Source organism: Cryptotermes secundus, unplaced genomic scaffold (genome assembly GCF_002891405.2).
Source record: "Cryptotermes secundus unplaced genomic scaffold, Csec_1.0 scaffold763, whole genome shotgun sequence".
Classification (NCBI taxonomy): domain Eukaryota; kingdom Metazoa; phylum Arthropoda; class Insecta; order Blattodea; family Kalotermitidae; genus Cryptotermes; species Cryptotermes secundus.
In genome coordinates this window covers 108495-126503 of record NW_019724754.1, presented here as the reverse complement: position 1 = coordinate 126503, position 18009 = coordinate 108495, and the positions used below count along the sequence as shown (strand labels likewise).

Below are 18009 nucleotides of genomic sequence, written 5' to 3'. Positions count from 1 at the left end.
CAGGTTCGATTCCCTGCATGGCAGGATTTTGCTCTTCGACACAGCGTTTAGACCGGCTCTGGGGCCTATCCAATGGGTACCGGGGGCGATTTCCCTGGGAATAAAGCGGCCGTGGCATGAAGCTGACCACTCACCTCCATCTAGTGCCGAGGTCAATAATGGTGGAGCTATACCTCCACTCCCTCGTATATATTCATGACCTAATGCTTAATTAATTAAGCACAGATACAAGATTAACTCTACCTTCGTTAGTTTAGCGACCTGGCTGTTAGTCAAGACTGCATAGCACGAGCAGAACGCGTGTCATCCGCGTGAAATGGACACAGGATCTTTTTCTACATTGCGTGGTACACAAGAGATTTGAGAATGCACGTGAACGATGTCGTCGTGACTTGCCGTCACACGCTTCGTGATTTGAATTGTGTAAATTTGCCAGATTGCTAATACTGCTTTTTAAAATGCGTGCTCAGCATTCCAGTCGTTTCTCTAATTTGATGGTGTCTGCCCCCGTAAAATACTCTAGAGGAAAATGGGATGAACAATGGGTGAAAGTGATACATTAATTTGACTAAAGCACATCACTTCCTCCGTGCTCAATTTCCAGTCGTTTCTTATTCTCCCATCGCCTCTGGGATATGAAAGCGTGACTCGAGAAATTATTTTCATAAAAATGAAACACGTTTCGCATACTGAAAACTTTTCCTGTGCATCACTAGAACTTTCTCGTCCCACAGTTTAGTTAACAGTATATCGATTTCAGATATGCTACGTCGTCGATAAGTGAAGAGAAACACAAGCCTATCGTAACCAATATCAGATAAAATTCCAACACTGTGTAATAGAAACAACTGCTTGTAGTAATAATCCGTGTCAACAGTTGAGTAGCAAACTTGTCCATGCGTAATAAGAACTGCTGTTAATTTGCAGAAGACGGTAGCATGAGATGAGGGCAGATGATTTTGGGTGGAGGGTACAATTTCGTGCAGCTACGTCCGTATTGTTATCATTAGTAGCAGTTAGGCGAATTTAGGTTAACTCAGTTTACGTCAATGTTTTCTTCTTTATGAGTCTGGATAGCGCAGTCGGTATAGCGAGCGACTGGCTACGGACTGGACGACCGAAGAGTCGGAGTTCGAGTCCCGGTAGGGACAAGAATTTTCTCTTTTTCATGTCGTCCAGACCGGCTCTAGGGCCAACCTAGCCTCCTATCGAATTTGTACCGGGGGTAAAGCGACCGGGCCGTGAAGGTGATCACTCACCTCAAACTAGTGCCGAGGTCAGGAAAATGTGGATCTATACATCCACTCCCCCATACGTCTTCATGGCGTCGTGCTTAATTAGTTAAGCACAAGAACAACTTTACCTCACTTTACATAATGTGTTCTTCAGTAATGTAGTAATATTTATTGCCGTAGGATCGCTATTGTCATGTGATGTAAGGACTGCCAATTATATATTTTTATCATGCCATGTTCTGTTGCAGTGTAACTGCGAATGCATGTCGCTTGTAGTAACTTCCTACGACTCGTGTCTTAGAGAAGTTGCGAGAATAAAATCTACTCTAGACAATCGATAATATTGGCGTTATTCCTCTCCGCCCAGATCTTCAGCTTTATTTGTTTTTGCGGAGTATATTGAGATAAAACCTTTCGGCACTGATATAAGTAGGCGGGGAGCGAAGGCCATGTTCGGTGAGACAACTTTACAGTATGGTGACCATTACTGGATCCCGTTTAACACACTTCCGCGTGATATGTAGCGCCGGGTTGTCTCATTATCTGTATTTTAATTATGATTCTCACACAAACATAACTTGAATTATATTAAACAAAATTAACCGTGCACCGAATTCATTGTCTTTGGAGAAATACGAAATCAGGTTCGTGTACGAGGAGAGACGTGTAAATAGCGTGACTACGTCAAACAACGTGCGGTCTAAGTAACCGATTATCATAAAATTCGGCCATGTACCTACTTAAGCACAACGCAATGGTGACGTATGGGGGAATGAAGACGGGGTCGAATACCTCCACCGTGACCCTGCGAGTCATAGGAGGCGATGGAAAGGGAAGTCTCAAATCTGAGACAGTGCAATATGGTCGTGAGTCCCGAGGGACTGGGACCCGAGAAAGACTGCGCTGGAAAAGGCCAGCAGCATGTACAAATGACAGACCCGTCCTCTCGTCAGAGAGGGCGCCCCGCAAAAAACAAGACTGTAACTGTCAAACAGCAATAAATATCTGGTCATGGGCCCGAGATGGAGCTCAACACCAAGACTTACTGACTGACTGACCGTCAGTTGCAATGTGACTGTGACTTTTGACTTTGAAGAATAGTTCAATTGGAAGGGAGCCGCTGTTCAAAGAAGAACTGAGACCAGAAGCAGAGGAACAGCCATTGTTAGAAGCCGTTGCCAGGCAACTACTAGTGAAGACATTGTGGGCTAGAAAAGACTTAGCATGTGTGACAGTGATCTGTAAATTGTGGAGGTCAGCAATGATGCTATAATTAATTGTATTTACGAATTATGTGTTAAAGTGGTTAATAAATCCGGTGTCCAAACCACAACTTCGTTTATTGTCACTTCTTACAGGTGACCTCATTTAAACTGTGTGAAAATTATGTGCACAGAATGCAAATCCAAATAATTTGAGTTATGTTGCAAAATAAGAGTACAGGAATGATGTCATTTGAGGAGACAAAAGCATTTAAGATATTTGATGAATTCTGAACATTTTGTGTGTTGTTTTGTTACAGCTTCGGCATGCCTAATCTCTGTGGCCTTACTTCTTCACACTCGGAACACCATCAGTGCCCAGCAAAGTGAAGGTTTCTTCAATGGCTCATCATATGTCCGACTGTTCTCACCAATCTCTCTCCATGGACATACAGGACTCAGTTTTCGGACGTGTGTTGGGGGGGAATTATTCTCTCAGACAAATGGTGGAAACTCAATCTCTCTGGACGTACAGACAGACAGGTTGCTGTTCTCGGTAATGGTCCAGGGACAGAATTTTGACACACAACTCAATGTCCGGTTCCTGGATAATAACTGGCATACTGTGAACTTGCTGTATCGGCTTGGAAACCTGACGCTGTCTGTCATGGGGCACTCTCAGGTTAGTTGGAATGGTAGCAGCTAAGGATTAAAATCTTGTGTTCACTGAGATGCAACGGTAAGTTCCCATGGTGTAACAGCTCTTAATAAGAAGGTTTAATATATACAGGTAAGTTCTTACTTTTTTGACTGGTTCACGGCGACCGGTGCACTGCCGGCTGCGAGGCAGATACGAATTTTGCTGATGAATCAATATGCCTCTTGGCCGATAACTTTCAGAATGAAGTAGTTACAATTCACAGATCACAGGAGATGTTGAAAATGCTGTCCCTCTACATGTAGACATGTAGACTCCCCCTATTATACATATGAAGACTTTTATTTGGGATATGTTGGTGGACCAAATTCAGCTTCGGATATACCAGAACGTGATTTCCATGTATACTAAACTGAATCTGATCTGAAATTGTTAGTCAAAGTAATGATTACCCACTTATGGGTCCTGATTTTTTTTTTTTTAAATATTTTGAGCAGGAGATTCTTCAGTCAAATATGTAAATGTATCTGTGCAGGTTGTTGCCAATTCAACCTACAATTCTGAGGTCCTGAACCACCCTGAGTTATCAAATGAGAACTCAGTTCTCATTGTTGGAAAGGGCTTCACTGGATGTTTACTGGAAGGTCCAAGTATTGTGTTCAGCAGACCACTGGTGCAAGCTCACAATGTGGAATGGGGGCCCTGCCCTCATACCATCAACAGTTGTAAGTAATGATACCTGATCATACTGCAGTGTGGTCAACTGAATGTTCCAGATTGGTCAGTTACGTTCATGGTTTTTATCTTCAGCAACATATCCAGTGGACCAGAGTGTGGTCAAGGTCAAAGCTCTCTTGTTGGTAGCACATTACTGCATGAAGCTCACCATTTGATTTAGTGTGACCTGCAGGAACGTCCTTCGAGTCCTGAAAATACAAGCATTTAGGAGTCTTTACGCCATCACACATCACATTGATTTTGTCATATATAATAAGGGATTTAATTGAATATATCAAGAGATCAATCAGTTTATTATATTGTGTGTTCAACAGGCTGCATACCATAAAAAATCCCCAAATATATTTTAGCTCTTTCCTCCTCTGTGAATCTTATTAAAAATCTTATGAAAAATGTTTACTAAATATTTTATGTAATTTTCATTTGGTTTCATCCAGTACTTAATATTGTAACATGAATACCCATTGCCAGGCCACAGCTCTTTAATTGTGTTCCAACACGCAACAATAAAAGGACGTCATCTCTAGACCACACCCAAAATACATGCATGCAACAATAGAGGAGGATGTGTTTTCCACGTCCATGTTGATGTCATGCAGTGGTGGGTGGTGGTCACATGACATGTGTTTCCTGTGATGTGTGTCCGTTCCTTGACTATATAAGTAAAGCTGTTACAAGTTACAAATAATAGCGGCAGAAGCACACGAACAAGCAAGCAAGGAGAACCAGAAGAACTAGAAGTCGGCCTATGAAGACTTAACGTGTGATTAGAAGACATTATTTATATGTAATATTTGGAGTGTGTGATTCAGTGAGCCTGTTATAGTTCCCATGTTCTGAACCCATGAAGACTAGTGCATAGTGCAGTGCAGTGCAGTGCAGTGTAGTTACGAGTCCAGGAGGATTCAGTGGTTGAGAGCACAAGGACGAGAATGGAGTGTGTCCTTAGTGAATTATGAAGATTGAGCTTAGATTAGGACAGAGGAGTACAGAATGATTGAAGACGAAATGACGAGAAGATTTCATAGTGAGTTGAAGCGCTAGTTTCAGTGTTGAGATCCATTGCCAGGAGATGACTAGTGAAGATGGACAGTCCTAGCGCATGTCCAACAGTGTACTGTAAATTGTGTAAATCAGAGATAGTGCTGTATTAAGTGTAATTAAGAGAGAGAGAGAGTGTAACCAAAATGCTAATAAGTCCAATCATTCAAACTAGAACCTGTTATTTTTGTCACGTATACCACCATAGACACGACAATATATAACTTGGCAAGGTATGTAATTACCCTGACTCCAAGATCATATGCGATATAAGCTGATTTTTAAGCGCAGTTGATCTCCCAGCATTTAATATAAATAATTGTTTTTGAACTCTGTGAGTTCAGTTTTTATTTGAGTGCTTGTGCTTCATAGGTCAAATCATTTCAGGGCAGATATTTGTATCAACATTTTGGAAATAATTGATTTCTTATAGTGAAGCTCACAGGTAGGTACCAAAGTACAGTGTGGCCCCTCGTTGGTTTGACGTTGGACAACCCGGTGTAGATAATGCAACATCGGTATGTCTGTATAATATGGCAACCAATTACATTAGGTGTGTTTGAATATTCACATCACTAGCCTTAGTTCAGACATTGTTCATTGCGTGAAAAATGAAACGTAAGCATTTTAAGGCTAGATTTCTCTCCCTCTCTTTATCTCTCTCCCCTCCCTCCCCCTATTCCCTTCCTCCTCTTTAAAATTGAAGGGGTAAGAATTGAGTGGGGTTAGATAAAGGTAGTCCTTATCATAGTGTTTCCTGGCAAACAATTTTGGTCTACCTTTTTATTACTTCTTACTCTTTCTGGTTGGCATGCCATGATCCATGATTAATTACATAGTGCTCTTTCCCATGGAGGTTTAAACCCCCATTTTGCTCATAGGACTGGCTTTACATCTCTTCCATTGCCTAGTGACAGTGATCAGCTCCATCCATGCAGTTCCACAGTGTAGGTACCCCCCTCCTTTTACCAGAGGACAGAGCCAAAGAGCCAAATTTACAAATGTGATGTGCATTTATTGTATCCGTGCAAAGAAAACACAACATAGGGCCAATAACATGATCTTCAGCTGTGCCAGCTCTGAGTAAGACTCAAATTGAGTCTTAGGTTAAAAGACGCAGGTAGTTCAGAACTTTTTGTAAGAACATGAAAAGAAATCCCATGGATTGTCTCCCTTTGCATCTCTCTTGACCTGTTTTGCTTCCCCCTCCAGCCACTCTGTCCGCACAACTATTGGTAGCTGTACGGACAAGAGCTTTGGGCTGGTATAGGCCAGAGGGAGCTGAAGCCAGGCAGTGGGAACCTTTAAGGATATCCTCATTGTCCATGGAAATTCATGTCTGTGGCCATTATAGACATATTACTTACTTACTCATTGAGCTGAGCCCTTCTTGATGAGACGCCAATTCTGCAGCTACTCAAGAATTTCCCAGCATTTTATGAAACCTGAAGGTTCATTACCGTGTACACAAGAACACTTCACTGGTCCCTATCATGAGCCAGATCAATCCAGTCCATACCATCCATCTCTCTTTAAGATCCATTTCAATATTATTCACCTACCTATGTCTTGGTCTTCCTAGTGGTCTCTTTCCTTCTGGCTTTCCCACCACTATCCTATCCTATATGCATTCATGCTACATGCCCTACCCACCTCATCCTCCTTGACTTGATCATTCTAATTATACTTGGAGAAGAGTACAAATTATGAAGCTCCTCATTATCCAGTTTTCTCCAGCCTCCTGTCACTTCATCTCTCTTCGGTCCAAATATTCTCCTCAACACCCTTCTCAAACACCCTCAGTCTATGTTCCTCCTTTAATGTCAGAGACAAAGTTTCACACCCATACAGAACCACAGGTAAAATTATAGTTTTGTATATTCTAATTTCTATGTTTTTGGACGGCAGACTGGAAGACAAATGGTTCTGGACTGAATGGTAGCAACCATTACCCGAGTTCAATCACCTCTTAATTTCCTCCTGAATCAGGTTTTGATTTGTTATCATCGTTCCCAAATATCTGAACTGTGATAGGGATATTAACTAAATAAAATACAAATTCATCAACATGTAAGTATAGTGACCATATTGTAAAGTTGCTCAGTAATAGCTTACATTCTAAATCACAGTTGAAGTTAGGCAGCGCGTGAAGGTAAGTATTAATGCTTTTGATTGTTAAGTTTTTGTTGTCAATACTTGAATGTTTGCTTCTAGTTTTTGTAGCTTTGCTTCATGGCTGAATGATTTTGTTTGTCACTGTTGTTTTTGTAAGCCAGAAACCCTTGGTTAGTAAAATTAATAAGCTTGAGCACCTTTTTGTCCTACAGGTTTGGTTCTCAATGTGATCTTTCTGAATTGTTAGTCTGTTGTGGTCGAGGGTTACGTCACCCACTCGACTCCTGTGGTCTCATGTTCAAGACCAGCTGCGCTCAGTTTAGATTTTTCTTAACACATTCTTTGTCCCTTTGTGCATGTGAGGAGCACTGGCTCCCCATAATATATCAATGGCTGCATTAGCTGTTCTTGACGTAAAACATATATGTGATTAAAATCAAGGATTTGTCTTTGAAAGGTACGTAATGAAATAGAAGGGCACTAGTCACGGACACAGCACCCGACATAAGAAGGTTACACCTACAGGAACAAGCAAAAGACAAGAATAATGGCCAGTATAACAATACATTAAAGAACACAGAAACATCACATTCGAGCATGCGTGTACAACAGAAAAGAAAACACCATCATGAGATTATTCAGAGGAAGGAAGACACAAAGCCCACAATGACCAGCAAGACACAATAAAAACTGCATTATTCAACATCCATAAATCGTGTAGAGCTGAAAAATATAAGACAATTTGACGTCTTAAGATTAACATTTTATTGTTTTTAATTATAACAGTTTATCAAAGAGACTATACAGGACAGTACACTAGCATACAACAACTAGAAGAAATTATTCCCAAATAAAAACTTTGGTCATTATAGGGAGGAAGAGCAAATGAGCTGAAGGTAAATGTAAAATTGTGTTAATGCTTGATGATGGCCAAAGGGCCAAAAGATATAGTAAAATTATAGTGTATGGTATATCTGTACACATAATTGTGTTGACATAGCGAAACAGTAAAAGGACATAAGAAGTCCTTAAATGTGGTTGCCCTGAAAATGTTGTCCTTCAGCAGCAGCAAACTTCTTTTAGTGTTTGTACGGTTTGTAAGGTGTGTGACCTCCTGCAGGTACATCAGTGAAGCTATTTGAACTTTTGCTAACCTCTCGAAGTGACAGTCCTTCAACTGGTTGTTCTGCTACTTTCAGAATTTCCATTTCCATGTGGGTTGTCTGTCACTGCCTTCCCAAAGACCTCCCTCCTCACCTACTCTTTCCCACCATGGCATTCCTTCTGCATGACATCTTCTTAACCTGCTGTTCCCATTTTTATTCCAGTCTTCCTCTTCAGAATTCTCCTTTCAGTTTCACATTTGAAAACTTGTCTGAGATTTTCTTATCTGGATCTTCATCTGTGAAAAGTAGTAAAAATCTCATGGGGAGAGAAAGGAACCATACAGCAGTTTAGAGCCTTTGGTCATCCACATTTTGGAATGTTTGTGGCAAATTGTCTCCTGTAGATGGTCAAGTGTCTCTGTGTGTACCCCTCCTTGTTGTCTGTAATGCACTTGTGGTGCACTGTTTCCTGCAAATTCCAACATCAACTTCGCTTTTGAGTGAACTTCTCACAGCTCTGTCACTCTCAGCAATGATGGCAAGTTCATTGTGGAGGACTGTGTGTGTTGTGCCAGGTCTTGAAACTTGTGACGATCTGTCGGAGTAAGTTCAGATCATTGTTTAGTGCGTAAAGAGTTCACCACTGACCCATATATGATTATCACACTCAGTCATACAAAACCCAGAAATACTCTGTGTGGGGAAATAGAAAACTTGCTAGCATAAATGCAGGTGGTATATATAGTTACCACTTTGCTCTGAAGTATTAAAGCAGCATTGTTTGTTCTCATATAGATATTTCTTGGACTCTGTTTTGTTCAGTAGGAGGCAGAATCTTGGTGCTGGAAATTTTTTATTGAATTATTATATTGGGAACCAGCCTGCAGGAAGCCTGGAACCCTATTTTAATCTGTAGCCTATTTCCTAGAATTCCAGTAGTACAAAATTCTATTTCACTTTGCAGTTTTTTCTTAAGTAATTTGCAATAGAAATGGTAACAGTATATAATAGTAAGATATGTGGTCTGACCTCAGTGCCTTGACATAACATGGTGACATCATTCATCTGCTAGAATTGTTCTAAGTCATTTGCAGTTGAAATATGACACCTCTAACTTCATGCCACATGGCCGCCCTTGAAAAATTAATGACCTCATTAGGAAAGTACTTGCATTTATGCAACCCAAATATTTATCATTGTTTTTACAAAAGCCAGAGGTCTGGCTATAGGCTACTTACTAAGATTTCTTTTTATATGTCCTTCCAAAGAAATAGTTGGATAGTATCTTGAAATAGACCATGACCACTTCCGGATCTTTCTGAATCGTCATATCAATATGTGAGGTATGAGATTCTCACAGTGGTGAACATGAAAATCACTTGTCTTCTGAGATGTGACACTGTGTGTTCTGGCAGGAAGGCACAAAGTTTCAGAGGAGTTTGCTTGGGGTGGAAGTGCAAGTGACATGGGGAGTGCTGGGTAGAGATACAGTGGACAGGAGGAATGGAATTGTCTGAAAATGGGTAACTGTGAGACCAATGGTCCCTGGTAGGGTAGGCCAGAGAATTGAGGAAAAAGAGGTGAGAAAAGAACATCTGCCATTGGTCTTCCTGTAGCCCCATCTCCTGTCTTCTGTTTACCCATGAAGCTCACTCTTCTACCCTGAAGCTGGAGACAGCAAATTCCTCCAAATTTTAGTACCTTTCTGCTGCAATGCACTTTGGCATGTTCTTGTCAGCATACCTTCAATGATATGTAGCGAATGTATAAAGTAAAACAAACAAACAAACAGTTTGTTGCACTGTGTCACCCAAATGTTCAAAGCAACACAAAGTCACAAGCTTTGGTTGATTTGCTGTTATGTCAAGGCTTAGTGTTGACACACAGCTGTAGTTAAATCACTTTGCACATTGTAGCATGATAACCTGGATACAATGCCTGTCAGTGTTTGAGTACATATTGTTCTAAACATAAGAGTGCTGAGTGGCAAGTGAACCCCTTCACTGCTCCCTTCCTTTTTTCTTTGTTTTCATTTCTCCCGCTCTCTCTCATTCTTTCTATCTTTATTTTTTTTCTTTATGTATGTCTTCCTCATCCTTCCATGTGTCACTTTCTGTTTCTTTCAGATAAGCAGTGAAGGGGAAATATCATTTCTTTCTGCTCAAGCACTAGTTGTAAATGTGGAAAGCATGTTTTGTGCCAATAGCAGTGTATTAGTGTTGAGTCCTATGATCAGACAGGGGTTGTATCAAGGTGTTTAGAGTGTTGTGCTGTCCCAACAGGCACGAAAATGGATCACTGCCGCAATAAACCATGCCTGCTGCATGGAGAATGCATCTCCCTACCTGACCGGTACGAGTGTAAGTGTGCTGCCGGGTACTCTGGCAACAACTGCGAGATTAATAATGGTGAGACTGAAACATAAATCTATAATTCCTTCACTTGCCTGGATTATGACTGGCTTTTGAACTATAAACTATAACCTGAAGTGCAGCCTTCCCTTACGGGCAGCATAAGACTAAATGCCACCCCAGGCGGTGAGAAGTCCCTCCACCCCCTTTAAAAAGAGCTCCTCAGCTTTCTTAAACTTTCTCACAGTTCCTAGACACTGGCGGAAACTGCCATTGGTGTCTTAATTCTTAAAATGAAGAGTCAAAGAAATTAATAAAAATATGTTGTCTAGCAACAGCGGTTGCATTGTGGGCCTGAAATTATTACAAAATCAGATGACAGTGTCAGGGGTTGCAGTTCACAGTCACATTTATGTCATCACATGGCATAATTAGATGACTTGCAGTTAATGGTCATGATGTGAACAAAAGAGCAGCAAAAATTAACTTTCATTTAGCACTAAGCCAATAAAAGGAGTTGTAAAATGTGCCATCGCTGAAATCATGGTGTTACCAGGTGGCCTCTTTGTTACCCTATGCTGATACATCACCCCTACTTCTATTTTCAGGGTAGAAGATCTACCATGATGATAGAGGCAGTATATTCCTTCAAAATATTGGTAACCACATACAAGACTATGTGGTATCATCACCTAGAAGGACACAATCAAAGTGACAGCTATTTCTTTCATATTTCCAGTATTTTTATTTCCAAAAGAGCTTTATGAATAAAACCATATCAAACACATGGACATTTCCAATCATGTTAAGAATCTGTTTGATTCACACTTTTTACAATGGTGATTGTGAAGTGTACAGTCTTTCAGGTTGTAACACCAGGTAGTTTGGTAGAAATCCACTAACATTCCAGTGGAATGCATCACCTCCATCATCAGGGTTGAGGAATAAGTCAAGCAAGAAACCAGCAAGAAGCAGATGGAAGACAGATATGCTTGCTTTATGCTGGTTTTTTGCTTGACTAACTACTTAACTCTGAAGATGGAAGCAGTGCATTCCCCTGAAATGTTGGTGGACATCTACAGAACTACCCAGCTTTACCACCTACAGCTTCATGCTCTTCATATTAAGGACTTAATTTACAACTTTTCTATTCAGACATTAACCTACAAGTTTTCCATCATATACATAAAAACTAAGAAATCAATACAAATGAAGGCTGCTCAGATTAGTATGTATTGTCTACAACCCCTCATACACCAGGATATGGGTTTGGTTGCCACTTGGAGCATGGATGTATGTCTGTGTTTCTTCTGTGCTTCTGTTGTATTTTGAAAGTGCAATATGTCAAGGAGCCCTGCCCTGCCAGTTAAGCTTGTTTAGAAATTCCATTATCAGCAAGATGTCTCTTGCTTTTGCTTGTAGGCTCTGAGGTTCTCAAAGCAGTGGCTCTGGAGAGTTCTCTCTTCTGGGGATGTAATGCTGTGTAGTCCAATGAAAGTGAATCCATGTTTCAGAGGAACATTGTCGCTTTGCTTGCAGCCTGATTCATGCTGGTTTCTTGCTTAGCTTCAATCATAAAGAAAGAGGCAACATTTTCCTCTGAAACAGTGGTTCAGTTTCAACAGATTCCTCAGAGTCATATCCTAGAACACAGAAGAACTCTTCATTTCTGTAGAATTTCTAAATTTTTGTCACATACTGTGTGTTAAAATTTTGTGAAGATGCACAGCCCAATATTTATTTAATTTTTGCCAATGTAATGGGAAACAGCATAAAATGCCCTCCCATTTCATATACTTCATTAATAAAGCTGACTCAGTAATGATTAGAGAGCAGGTGCACATTATGATTCCAGATATTGCATGATGAACGTGAAGCTGTTTTTGTAGGATTTTCTCTAACTTAAGTCATAATAAAATACAGACATTGGTATCACCAGGCTTTATGGTTTTGGTTGTTATTCTAGATGAAAGTCACTTACATATGTATCTCCTTTCTAATGTTCTTTTTATTTTTTACTATTTTTCTCCCTTTTCCTTTATTGCCAGTAACTTATTTCCAAATTAATGGCACTGTATCAGAGTCTTCCATTCACTATCTTTTGTATATTAACCTCCTTTTGGTGCATTACTGTCCTCCATTTGCACGTTGCATGTGCACTGAATATGGGTATCCCCTGACTTATGCAACAGTTGCATTCCTAAGACTGATCATATAACACAAACTTTTTGTTACTCCTCTGGTTTCACTGCCTTTAATTTTCATTGGAAAATATGGATTTATTTTTGGTTTTGACAAATAGTTTAATTTCTTTAGTCTTCACTCAAATTCAAATTAAATATAATATGAGTTCTTGTTAACACAAAATCAAATTAAATTGAGAGATATCTGTATATTCTTTACCCTGTAATGCTTTTGTTCCTTTAAAAATCCCATTCTTTTCCTGTTCTGTGTACTGTTTCTTTTCTTAAAGGTTTAATTATTTCATCTTGTACTTTCAGTTCTTCCTAGACATAATGTTTGTGTTAACTAATTAGTTAAGGTCTGCTGTAGTTAGCTTATTCTAGTCTGCATGTTTCTGTAGCAAACTGATAACTGAAGGGCAAAGTATCAGGCTGAAGTGGGAACTTACCTCTGCTTTGGCCCTGCATACCATTATACATAGGTACAGGTACAGCTTTAATGTTTAGCATTGAAAGGGTTATAATGTATACCATGGCTGTGTAAAATTGGGTCTTTGGGCTGCATGCAGCTCGTAAGATTACAACATTTATTTCTTTTATTTAATTAGTGTACTGTACAGACATATGAGTGTAATGAATCATTGAACTATTATCTGAATTTGGTGTTAAGATTGGCATGTGATGCTGTGTAGTTTGGTAAATAGGTACCAACATTTTTAAGTACCTGTTGCATTCATCTTTGGGGTAAGCAAAGGTGATCCTGAAGATGGCAGCAGCAGGTTTCTTCACAGTGTCAGTTCCTAGCCTATCACACTACAAGGCCTTACATCGCACTATGTTCGATTTGAGGTTCTCATGACGGTGACTGTCAAAACTACTGTCTTCTGGGTGATAACACCATCTAGTTCAGAGAGAGCCGCTGCTTGCTTCTGCCAGTTTCTTGCTTCGCTTACTCTTTGACCCTGAAGACTGATGCGATATGCTTGTCTTAATATTCTCTTAGCATGCGCTGCCATGAGAAGCTCTGTCATCATACCTGTATGTTATTTACACATCATGTTGAAAGTTACTGGACAATGGAGGGTTCGGTGTGTCTGTTTGACTGTCTGCTTGTTCCTTCTTGCAAACAGCCTGGCAGATTTGGGTGAAATTTGAACTCTGAAATGTGGAAGACAGCATCATGGACTGAGATGGATATCCAGCTTAGGATTGCTTTTAAGTCACAGCAGTATTCTTCAGAAGGATGCCTCGACTCCATCACATCACACTTTCTGATTGTCTCGCAATCTGACTTTCTAACCTGTCGGTGTTGGCCTTATTTTGTTTGAGGTATATTTTCAGTTTGTTGTAGATGTGGCAATGGGCCCAACATGTACATAATATATACAATAGACAGAAATTGTAATCCTAAGGAGTGTGAACAAATTGGTGAAATTGCCTGCATTTTTAATGTTTGGTTCCATTTCTGTTGTAACATATCCAGTGGATATAAGACTTGAGGTTTTCACAGTGGAGAGTGTTCTGATTGTAGTCTTCTAGGTTGTGAACCTGTGTAATCTTGTAGGTGTATACCATTGTTTTGGAGGAAGATACTGTCTTCTGGCTGTAACCTTACCACATTCACTTTGACCCTGAAGATGGAGGGAGCATGTTTTTCTGAAATATCCATTTACAAGAGCACATGGTGTCACAACTCAGAAAACCACAATCTGAATATCTGGGCTTACTGTGCCACTTTATGGTTTGATACCCTTGGTTTATGTTCTCATTTCTTATCTATAAAGAGCTCACTTAATGTAATGATGTATCTTCCCAGGTTCCCCATGCAGGCGCAACAATGGGAACCCTTGTAGAAACAATGGTCGTTGTGAAGAAGATGCAGTTGGGAATTATCACTGTTTCTGTGAAGGAAGATTCACAGGTACTCAGCCACATACATATTGCGTACATGATGAATGTTACCACATTCTGTTTATGATGCATATGGCTACATTCTGTACATGATGAGTGTGGCCCCATTCTGTAAATCATGCACATACAGTTTCTATTTTCACCTTCCAGCTCATTTTTATTTTATATGATTGATAAAAAAAATCCAATCTTTCCATTTTTATTCCTTTGTCATCATCATCATCATTTCCAATAGTAGACCTACTGAGACCTATTATTAATGTTACAAAACAGAATCCTTTCATCATTTTAGAGGTCTTCCCAAACTCCATTTTCCTTTTGATTGATGTTTAAGAACTTCTTGGGATTGTGTGACAGCCCGTCCTGTCAACTTATTCTTTCCAATTCTCTACAGTTCTATAAATTCTGCTGTGTGTGGAATCTATAGTTACCTCAGAATTTCTTCATTCTTTTTACTGTCTGAAAGGGTGTATGCTGCTGTCCTATGGATATGCATCTCTGCTGATGTCAGTCCTCTCTGACCAGTTCATCTCATTACCATACAGTAATATGGTGTAGCCAGTATCTTATAAATTCATATTTCTGTGTGCCTAGGAACTAATAACGGGTTGAAAATCTGATTTAAAATTCTTAGTATTTTGACAAAATTTAAAACATTTTACATTCAGAACCTTTTCTCCATGCATGTACTTATACATAATGAAGAGAACTGCATTCTTTGACCTGTGAAAGTAACCACATTTTGTGCACAGTGAGCTTGGTGTTAATACTGGCTATGTATGTGTGGTCTGTTGCAGGCGTCCACTGCGAGACGGAAATCAGCTCCCACCTCTGTGAGAGCAATCCCTGCCAAAACAATGGCAGTTGCCATGTGTTAGACTCCAATTATGAATGCACCTGCCTGCCAGGTAAGTTGGTGCAGTGTGAAGGGAATTAGGACTTTCATTTATCGTTAACCACTGGTACAATATCTGTCTGGTCACAGGTTTCACGGGACAGGACTGTGAGACTAACATCAATGAATGCCTGCCAAATCCTTGCCTACATGGAGGAAACTGTGTGGATGGAATAAATAATTACACCTGCCTCTGCGGCCGCACTGGGTGAGTGCTGAACTGTTCTGTGTTCAAGATATGCATTGTCATCTGCGAGAAGTACCGTGCAGTATCAGTGTGAAGGACTAAGCCATGTTGATATTCATGATGCATGAACCCACTGCGGGGGAGTGGAATATTCGTTGAGAAACCCAACTCTGAAGAGGCAAATATTATTTTTACTGTGGACACATCTGTGTAATGCTGCTTTTGGTTGCAGGTACAAGGGCATGAAATGTGAGCAGAATATTAACGAGTGTGAAAACAACCCATGCCTGAACCAGGGCAGTTGCTTTGACACATATGGCAGCTACACCTGTCAGTGCATGCGAGGTTTTGGTGGCCAGAATTGTGAGCTTGTGAGTGTCAGCATCTCAGAATTCATAAGTGCTGCTCTAAGAATTATATACATCTTTCTTCTTTCTTGAAAGCTTCTGCCTTAAGTGATCCATTCTGTCATTCCAGAATCTAAAGGAATGCAGTTCAAATCCATGCCGTAATGGTGGGGTTTGCAAAGATTCAGTTGGAAGTTACGAGTGTCAGTGTTTCCCTGGCTTCACTGGTACTAACTGCGAGGTCAACATCAATGAATGTGAACCTGGTGTCTGCCCAGCAGACATGGAATGTGTTGATGGTGTTGGAACCTATCAGTGTGTCTGCAGATCAGGTTACCCAGGTATGTTTTTGTTGTTGTCATCATTGTCCTTGTTTGATTACCTCAACCAGTGTTCCTCAAGCCACAGCTGTGTTCAGTTGTCATTTTAATGCAGATATACCAAAATGAAATGATTATGAAATGAAGAGTAGAGAGTAAAAATACTTAGAAAATAAAATACTGGTAGACAGCAGAGTACAAGAAGAAACTGCACAAAAGAAAAAAATTGGAGAATATCTTTTACCAGTTAGTTAGGGATGTACTTTGGAAATGAGAAGTGCAGAAGACAGGGAAAATGTGTATATTTAAAGATTAATGCTTTCCATATTAATTGTAGAGCTGAAGCATGGGCATATGTAAAGGCAGATATTTGTAGACTGACAGCAGCTGAGATGGCATTTGTAAGAAAGGTAAAAGGAAGAACATGGAGGGGGGGCAAGAGAGGGATAGAAATATAAAAATATACAAACAATTTGTTAGAGAATTTAGAGATAAATACAGTTAAAGATAAACTAATATGTAAAAGAGTAAAATGGTATGGGCATGTCTTAAAAATATTTGAAGTGATGATTGCAAAGCAGGTTCTGAATATTAAAACGAAAGAAAGAACACAAAAGAAGTCCCACAGTCAGACTAACATTTTTTGTGTAACATCTTTCCTAACCCAAAGGAACAACAGGTTAGTAAAAATATCACACAGAAGGAAGAAAGGAGGAATTTGGGAGGAAACTGAGGGGGCAGACTGATTAGAGAGGGGGGAGAGGCTTTGTTGCTAGACTGCCCACATTTAAAATGGAAGAAGAAGAAAAAGAAGGCGCTTCAGAATATATAAAGATTTTCAAATGTGGGGCATGCAAAAATTGCTATGTACAGGGTTTATACTGAAGTAAGCACTTATTTTTACTCAGAGGCCAATTATTGTAAAATGACAATAGACCAGGAGGTCTCTTCAAGAGAGTTTTTGCTTAAAAGATTTGTAAATAGCATTCAATTGTACATATATATATACAGGGTGTCCCTGGAGGAATGGACCAAACTTCAGGAGGGTGTTCCTTATGTTAAAGTATGCCGATATAACCCAAAACACCTATGTCAAAAGTTGAACGGTTACGGAGATAATGGCCAGAGAAGTGTCAAACTTTGACCGGTGTTACACACTTGTTGATTACAAAATACATATTAAAACTGGCAGGAATATTTGGATTCTGTATTGTTAATAATGTACGTAACATCAAACTAACTTGTGAGTGATGTGAAGTCATAAAATTGAAGTACAAAATACCCGCTCGCCATGTCATAATTGTCCTTAGGGTTTCCAAGCACTATACATGACACATGACTGGCGAGCGATGACGTAATATGGCTGCGCTATAACCCGACCACATAACTTATTATACGTACATTCACGGATAATCTCTTTTGGAATTTCGTTTCCATTATCTCATGTGGATTATTATGGGACCATGTATGCACATTTCATAAATTATTTACACCGTCCAGGGTAAAAGACGCCTCATCACTACACATGACACATGAATGGCAAGCGCTGGTGTAACATGACTGACTGCATATTCTGCTATAAGGCAACTACATAAGTATTAAAATACAGTACCTGCTTTATAGTAATTGTTCAAAGTGTCCTCCGCCAGCTGCAATGCAGTTTTCGGCACGCATCATGAGGGATTGGGTAGCAGAAGCAATGTTGCCTGAATGGTGACGT

General features: G+C 39.9%; 1 protein-coding gene across 3 annotated transcripts in view; it reads left to right on the top strand.

Annotated features, from left to right (window-relative positions):
• Positions 1-18009, top strand: part of LOC111862948 (protein crumbs) — a 112703-nt gene that overhangs the window by 33761 nt on the left and 60933 nt on the right. For 2 of the 3 annotated variants that reach the window (XM_023848838.2, XM_023848835.2), the window contains exons 2-9: positions 2758-3119; positions 3631-3820; positions 10378-10503; positions 14446-14550; positions 15338-15448; positions 15526-15643; positions 15855-15993; positions 16100-16310. In XM_023848838.2, coding sequence (XP_023704606.1) covers positions 2758-3119; positions 3631-3820; positions 10378-10503; positions 14446-14550; positions 15338-15448; positions 15526-15643; positions 15855-15993; positions 16100-16310 — 1362 coding nt within the window. The remainder of the gene's footprint in view (positions 1-2757; positions 3120-3630; positions 3821-10377; positions 10504-14445; positions 14551-15337; positions 15449-15525; positions 15644-15854; positions 15994-16099; positions 16311-18009) is intronic. The other variant, XM_023848837.2, reaches the window with a different exon arrangement.